Raw genomic sequence first — 8,164 nt, 5'->3', positions numbered from 1 at the left:
GGGCGGTTTTGCTGGACTTGTTTTACCATTGTCGAGATGTCTTGTAACCGGGATTCCGAGTCTGATCGGGTCTTCCTGGGAGAAGGAATATCCTTCATTGACCGTGAGAGCTTGTGATGGGCTAAGTTGGGACACCCCTGCAGGGTTTTGAACTTTCGAAAGCCGTGCCCGCGGTTATGGGCAGATGGGAATTTGTTAATATCCGATTGTAGAAAACCTGACACTTAACTTAATTAAAATGAATCAACCGCGTGTGTAGCCGTGATGGTCTCTTCTCGGCGGAGTCCGGGAAGAGAACACGGTCTCGTGTTATGCTTGAACGTAAGTAGTTTTAGGGTCACTTCTTGATCTTTATAGCTTCTTGACCGTGCTTTGCTCCTCTTCTCGCTCTCATTTGCGTAAGTTAGCCGCCATATATGCTAGTGCTTGCTGCAGCTCCACCTCACTACCCCTTTCCTACCCTTAAGCTTAAATAGTCTTGATCGCGAGGGTGTGAGATTGCTGAGTCCCTGTGACTCACAGATTACTTCAAAAACCAGATGCAGGTGCCGATGATGCCAGTGTAGGGGACGCTACCTAACTCAAGTGGGAGTTCGACGAGGATTCAGGACGTTACTATGTTTCCTTTCCAGACGATGAGTAGAGGAGCCCAGTTGGGGCGATCGGGGATCTAGCATTTGGGGTTGTCTTTATTTATGTTGGTTCCGTAGTCGGACCTTGATTGTATTCTAGATGATGTAATGATATATTCATGTATTGTGTGAAGTGGCGATTGTAAGCCAACTCTTTATCCCTTTCTTATTCAGTACATGGGATGTGTAAAGATTACCCCTCTTGCGACATGCCTACTATGCGGTTATGCCTCTAAGTCGTGCTCCGACACGTGGGAGATATAACCACATCGTGGGTGTTATAATTGTGCCTTGAACTTCTCCTCGTCCTTGATGACCCGAAAGCAATGGGAGAGGTTGAAGCACTTGCCATTGTGTTGAACTTGAATGCCTCCAAAGCTTGAAATGCCTACAAAATGTTTCCATGCAAGCATATGGGTAAATGATATGCAAATGAACACGCAAGCATGAACTTGATGACACAAAAGAGGGCAGCTTGCTAGCATACCAGGGCTTGCATGTCGATGCCGCTCACGGGGTGGGCCTTGACGCTCTCAAGAGTGGCGCAAAACTTATTGCACTCTTATTGGATCACCCTCCATCGCTTGGAAATGGACACCCACCCGCGCGTCCTCACAAATTGGTAAGGCGGAAACTTCTTGCGCTCATGAAACTCTCGGTGGACACGAATCCAAAAGGTAGGATGCTTTTGTTCGGCGCCCATCTTGGGGTCTTGTCCAATGTCTCGCCATCACTCGCAAAGAAGCTTGTCCTCGGCAGCCATGTATGCCTTCGTGCGCTTGCTCTTGCGCTTCGGTTTAGGACCGGTGGCTTGGTTGGCGAGCTCGTCCTCGAACAAAGGCTCCACTTTGATGTCGCACTCGTCCTCTTCCTCTAGCCCGTAGCCATCCGGGAACTCATGGTTGAGTGGGAAGCCGTCCAGGTCGATGCCGACCTGATCACGCATGAAGGCCGCCTGGTCGGGATCATAGCCAGCGGCCGGCGTGAACGCCCCGCGGCCGTCCTGGCTTTGTGTCTCGTCGAGATTATAGCCAGCGGCCGACGGACCTCCCTCGAAGATGAGGTTATGCATGTAGTCCTCGTCGACGGCGGACGACATTCCCTCGAACAGGTTGCAGGCGCCCGGGAGCACGCCGGCCAGCGTCTGCCACGCGCGTTTCCTCGCGCCGCCGGATGACGAGCCACCGGCCACCGGGGTGGCGCTGAGGTCGATGGGCGCGGGCACGGCCGTGGAAGGCGCGACCACGCTCACGTCGGGCGAGCACTCCCCGAAGAGGCGGGAGGCCTGTGGGTACACGTGGAAGCCAAGCATCGGGTTGCAAGCCGACACGCGGGGCGAGTCGGGCAGCATCATCCGAGGAAACGCCGATGAGCCGGTGCTGGCCGCGGTGACGGCGGCGTTGACGAGGCCGTGCTGGCCAGGGTTTAACCCTAGCATGTAGAGCGCCTCCCTCGTTGTCGCCGCGACGCGAGTGTTGGTGACCTCCTGCTGCGCGGCGGCGGCGGCGACGGCGGCCTGCCCGATGGCCTCATCCCTCACGTCCGCGACATACCTCCGGTCCTTACTCTTGGCCGATTCCCTTCCTCGTTGTGCGGGCGTCAACGGCTTCTTTGGCTTGGCCATGGCGGCGGCCTTGTGCGGGGCATGGGGCTTGCCTTTCCCGAAGGGGGCGGCTGCGCCGGACGAGGCGAGGGAGGCGAGGCCGGCAATGGCGTCGAGGTCGATGGCGTCGTCCATGGCGGGTGTGAGGTGGGAGCGCGCGGGCGGGAGGGTTTTTGGGAGAAATGGGGAAATGGTGGTGGCTGCCACCGACCGGCGGGTCCAGTGAGAGGAGTAGGCGCGCGCGTGCGTCTGTCTCGTGTTCGCACCGACGCAAATCCGGCTCAAAATTAGGCCGGGAATGGATCGCCATGCGGACGCACGTCCGTTTGGGTCGACGCGTTGGGCTGCTTTTTCTGTCCGCGTCGATCTAAACAGACGCCAGCGGACGAAATGGGTGGCCCTATTGGAGTTGCTGTGACGACGTGCGTGACTCTGTCCACGAACTGATCATGTGACGCTGTGTGACTTTGTCCACTGGGTTACAACCGAAATGAGATTCATCGTGCACTTATCACAACTATACACAGGAGCAGCCAAATAATCGTTCCCAGCCTTCAATATGAAAGCTTGAGAAGGAAAAGAAAAACTAATCAAGGTAATCTTCTTCACATTTTACTCTCGAGACATTGCCTGGCACTTGTGCCTCCCGCCGCACCCAGAAATGTGGTTGCCCGCCGCAGACCTGCAGCCCTTGTTCTTCTTCGAAGACACATACATTCTGCTAAACCCGAGGTGCCACCCCAATTCTTCCCCGGCCGCTCCCGTTCTTCACCCTATGCATTGCACCGGTCCATGGCCTGAGGCTCACCGTTTGGTGTCCCAGATCTCCTCCAGCTCCCTGGCGAGCTCCCTCTGGCGCTGGACGACGATGGTGACGTGGTCCTTGCCGTCGATCACCTTGACGTTGGCGCGCGGGATCTTGGACTGCACCGCGTAGCTGCAGCCCACGGGGAGGAGCTCGTCGTCGCCGCCGTGGTAGATGGTGACGCCGCAGGTGAGCTGGTCCCGGACGGCCTCGAGGCACTTGTCGATCTTGCCGGCGCTGCCGCAGATGATGTTGTGGAGGGTGTGCCACGAGGCGATGTGGGTGTGGCAGAAGAAGCCGTCCATCAGGTAAGTCTTCACCCTGCAGCAGCAAGTTGAAGCGTCAGTGTGATGATGGTTGTTTGCCAAAACGTGCACATAACTCTGTTAATATTTTGAGACGAGAAAATTGAGACATGAGTAGGCTGAAAATATTCACTAGATCAGATCAGGTCGTGCTTTTCAGGTCTATAACTGTTTTCTTTCTTGTTTTTCATTTCTTTCATTTTCCCCGCAAATGACTCTTTTATTATCTCAAAATGTACCATAAAGTGAAAACGAAACATAATAAGTGTACACCCGGTCTCTGCGCGACTAGGAAGCACACAATCAACACCAACACATAAATTAAGATCTCTTTCATGTTCTGGTCTCTTCAACTGAGATTTTCAAAATAAATCTTGGTTGCAAAACTCATAAATATTTAGGCATGAGAAATATGTAACTCTTTAGCTATCTATCCACTGACTTCAATCCACACTCGCCGGTCACCCCTCCCGCCCCAAACCCCTTATTGCAGCGCACTACGCTCAATCACGTCGGAGATCTCTGCGCCGCTATTGCCTTACTCCCTCCAGACGGGAATATAATTTGAACACGTGATTTTAGGTCTTCAATCTAATTAGCGAAACATGTCTATATATATCTTCTTGTGGCATATTACACGTGTTTTGCTCATTAAATTGACAACCTAAAATCCCATGCCTGATTATATTCCCATCCAGAGAAAGTGCTCAATTTGTTAGCATTACCGACACACCGCCTCGTCTAGACAACCACCAGCGAGAAGCCACCTTCCTTGCCTCACGCAGCTTTCCATTGTTGCTACCATCTCCCACCGCCCACTTTGTGGCGAGGGACACTACCATCTCCCAAACCAATCCTATTCCTATCAAAATTTGGCTAGGCAAAGAAATATCGGCAAAGGTTTTGGTTGCCCATGTTTTGGCAATGTTGTGCAAGAAAATATTCACGCACAAAAAATGCTGTGCAAGAAAAAATTGCCCAAGCCAGACCAAATTTTGGTTATGACTGAAAAATTGGCCAATCCAGTCGGGTGAGCAGGTGGTCCACCTATGCGCAATCAGCATTGAAACAGTAGATGGCCTCGCATGTCGTCACACCAAGTAACATTTGACCGGGGTCAAACTCAGTTCATATGTCCCCTATTAACTCGTCTCATCGCCCATCGGCCAGTCACATCAGGATGCAGCGACGATGCAGCCGGCGGACCCGACCGCCGGCACCCATAAATGCTCCCACTCGCGTCCACCTCTGCATCGCCTCGATTGGGAGCTATAGCTCCCATTGATGGCGGATTCCTCGACGAGCTTGCTTAAACTCCATTGGTCAACGCAACCACCCAATCCCCATGGGAGGAGGAAGAAGAAGAAATGTCGTTGAGCAAATTCTCACCGCCCCGATCCGGAAGAAATGTTTTTTTACGGTAGTACCTGTACAAGGTGAAGACGCGGAAGGCGAGCTCCCAGAGGCGGTGGTGCTTGCAGAGCACGATGCTGACGGTGCGGCCGAGGTGCTCGTACCAGCACGCCACCGACGCGCCGAACGCTATCGCCGGCCACACCCGCCGGGGCGCCACCGCCCGCAGCACGTACTGCGTCCCCATCTCCCCCTTGGGCACCGGGAAGTACGGCTGCAACCCAAGCCAAGCCAAGATGTTAGCTTAGCGACGCATGCAGAAACGTCAAGTACGCGCGCTGAGATAGGCGTTGCGTACCGGCGCGACGAGGGTGATGGACCTGACGGCGGCGGGGTACTTGACGGCGAGCGCGAGCGCGAGGATGGAGCCGAGCGAGTGCGCGACGATGTGGAACGCCCCGACCTTGTACCGCTCGATGACGGAGCGCTCGATCATCTCCACGTGCTCCCGGAGCGTGTACAGCGAGTCCGCCGGCTTGGGGCTGCGCCCGAACCCGAGGAGGTCCACCGCGAACAGCCGCCGCCGCGCCCGCGCCTCCCGGCTCACGTGCGGCAGCACCGTCTCCGTCCAGAACCCGGACGACGATATGAACCCGTGGATGAACAGCACGTCCTCCTCCGTGTCGCCGCCGTCTTTAATGGACATGACAGACACCATACGCGCGTGAGCATAAGCGGTGTGGGTGACGGTGAGGGAAGCAAATCCTGCCGCCGTATTAATGGAGCTTGGGATATGATCGATCGATGCATGTATGGGCGGGCACGTACCGTGGGGTCCCTCGACGTGGACGAAGAGGCGGTCGGCGTCGGCGGGGTTGCAGTTGGCGCAGTGGCAGTCGGACCAACGCGGCGAGGGGTACGGCTTGTGCTCGTCGTCGCCGGCGCCGGCGGCCTTGCCCCGCAGGATCTGCACGATGGCCGAGTGCACGGTGAGCGTGGTGGCCGACGCCGACGGCCTGGCCTTCTCCCGGCGCCGGGAGAAGGACGGCGGCGACGACGACCCGGCGGCGCCGGCGAGCAGGGACGGGCGCGTGTACAGCGTGTCGGAGACGTCCTCCAGGAGCAGCTTGGTGGAGGAGAGCATGCTGACCACCTTGGAGCCGCCGCGCTCTGCCACGACGATCTTCCCCGGCGCGGCCACGGCCGAGGACGAGCAGTAGCACGGCCGCCACGCGCCCTCGGCCACGTAGTCGGCGACCTTGTAGAGAAGGCAGAGCAGCAGCTCCAGCGCGTCCAGCAGCATGAACACCACGAAGCTGACGGCCTCGTTCGCCGCACGGCCGGCAGACGCCAATGCCGACCGCGCCGCCGCCATCCGAGTATGTCTCTCTTCGCCGGCGCCAAGATGGAGCCAGGAGCTAGGACTAGGAGAGAGAGAGAGAGAGAGAGAAAGAGCAATGGGCAATGGAGCGGAGGGCGGTGGTGGTAAAAGCTTTCTTCTAGGAGCGGTAAGCGAGCAGTGGGGGAGGCAGCTGAGCTGCGGCTGCGGGGCGCGTGAGGGAGAGTGACGAGTGAATTGATGCGCGCATTAAAGCGCAGGGGTTGGCGGTTGGTGAACCCATCAGGGCTAACACCACTGATACCGGCCAGCCAACTGGTACCGCGCAGGCTGCGGCTGGGCTTTCAAATTCGACCGGGCAGCCCAAGAAAACTTGCAGGACATCCGCACCTTTTCAAGCCATGGACCATACGTCCATACCGGGAGGATACTCCACCCATGTACAGTATCCGTAGGGAAAACTCCGTATGTACAGCGCCACTGGTCGTTGTGAGAATAGATGATGGTGAGAGGAAACGCTTTTTACTATACGTAAATGAATTTATCTTGTTCCTCTACGGCTCTACCATCGCTTGCATCGCCATTGATTGGGCCGTATACGCTCCTCCGAGCGATCGATAGTCACAAAGGCGCAACGAACATTCGCTGATTCGTGTGTCCCTCCTCCACAGCAAAAGATTCCGGAAGAAGCATTGGTATACCCAACTGCATGTACCGTATGCTTCACTGCTACAAGCCACAGAAATTACACTGCAAATCAGGACGCTCCTGTCTAGTTCGTGATCATCGCTGAAGGTTGTGTGTCTTGCAAATTTATACACACAATCTATAGAACTAAGCAGTTGATCTCCACTAAACTATTTATTTCAACACGCAACTATGCCATCTCAACATGCAACTATGCCATCTCAACATGCAACCATGTATGTTCTTGCAAAAAACAAAACATGCAACCATGGTACTCCCTCCGTTCTGAATTACTTGTCGCAAATTTGGATGTATCTAGATGTATTTTAGTTCTAGATACATTCATTTTCTGCGACGAGTAATTTGGAACGGAGGGAGTATGAAAAAAGTCCACCTCAATATGCAACCATGTATGAAAAAAGGCTTAAATGAAAAGGCCGGCCGCGCCTCCTGTGACTGGTCGCGCCGGGGTCGCGCCGCCGTTGGGCACTGGTGGTGGCCGTCATTGTTGAGGAAATCGTTAACTGGTAGCTGCTCGGTTGGCTAGCGAGTAGAGGATTAATCGCCTAATCGGCAAGTTAATCGGCCATTTAATTAATTAATCGAACGATTTTTTGGTTTATCGGCTACTCGGTGACCCTATGAGTAGGGATTAATCCGCAAGTTAACTGGTTAATCGGATGAATTCTTGAACAGGGGTGGCCGTGTTGTGGTGTCGTCGCTGGCCTCTGGGTCCGGTCGTGGTGCCGTGATGCAGCATAACCCTGGGGCTGGCCGTGGCGTGGCGCCCACGGTGATACCGGCTGCGGGTCGGGGTGTCGCGCTGACCGGTGCGGCCGCGGGCCGTGGTGCCACGTTGCTGCCTGGCGCCCGCACGCCAGTACCTGGATCGGCTTCGGTGCAGGTTGACGGGCGTGGCAGGCTGAGTGCGGGACCACGTCCGCCAACGCCTGGATTGGCTAGTGTTGCCGCAGGTCGGGGCAGCGTGGCGCTCAGGCCGCCGGCGACGGGGTTGCCGGGGTCGGTTGGTCAACAGGCTAGACCGGCACCGCCGCCTCACCTCGTCGCCAAGCCTCCGACTGGGGCTGTGCAGAAGCAGGTGTCTCCTCATCTGCAAGTTTCCGGCGTTGGAGGGACTAATGCCGCGCCCCGGGTTCAATGGGGAGATGATGGATTCAACGCCTATGGGGTGGGTCAGCACCGTGGTTCGTCGTCGACGGGCGGTGGTCGAGGTTACGCTTGGCAGAGCGGTGGCTCGGCGGAGAGACCGTTCTTGGGTCCCCAGGGTGGGTTTGTTGAGGGGGCTTCTAGCCCGGGATATAGACAGCGAGGAGGTTTCCGCGGTCATCGTGGTGGTCGAGGCGGTCAAGGTGGCCGGTACCGACCACGACAACCTCCCCCGCCTGTTGTTGATCAGATGGCCGTTGATGGGTTTGTGGA

General features: G+C 56.2%; 1 protein-coding gene across 1 annotated transcript; it reads right to left on the bottom strand.

Annotated features, from left to right (window-relative positions):
- Positions 1 to 2,710: 2,710 nt before the first annotated feature.
- On the bottom strand, positions 2,711 to 6,331 carry LOC125510690 (probable lysophospholipase BODYGUARD 3). Its single transcript, XM_048675944.1, has 4 exons — positions 5,527 to 6,331; positions 5,057 to 5,391; positions 4,773 to 4,972; positions 2,711 to 3,361 (listed from the first exon to the last, which is right to left on the bottom strand). Exons 1-4 carry the CDS (start codon positions 6,071 to 6,073, stop codon positions 3,040 to 3,042), a joined length of 1,404 nt encoding a protein of 467 aa, XP_048531901.1. The 5' UTR covers positions 6,074 to 6,331; the 3' UTR covers positions 2,711 to 3,039.
- Between the last annotated feature and the right edge of the window lie 1,833 nt (positions 6,332 to 8,164).

This window comes from Triticum urartu, chromosome 1 (genome assembly GCF_003073215.2).
Source record: "Triticum urartu cultivar G1812 chromosome 1, Tu2.1, whole genome shotgun sequence".
Classification (NCBI taxonomy): domain Eukaryota; kingdom Viridiplantae; phylum Streptophyta; class Magnoliopsida; order Poales; family Poaceae; genus Triticum; species Triticum urartu.
This window is presented reverse-complemented; position numbering and strand designations above follow the sequence as displayed.

Coding starts and splice junctions, on each gene's coding strand:
- LOC125510690 (XM_048675944.1), bottom strand. CDS start 6,073: ATGGCGGCGGCGCGGTCGGCATTGGCGTCTGCCGGCCGTGCGGCGAAC. Junction 4,973..5,056: donor CCATCACCCTCGTCGCGCCG/GTACGCAACGCC, acceptor CTTGGGTTGCAG/CCGTACTTCCCGGTGCCCAA. Junction 3,362..4,772: donor CGCGTCTTCACCTTGTACAG/GTACTACCGTAA, acceptor TTGCTGCTGCAG/GGTGAAGACTTACCTGATGG.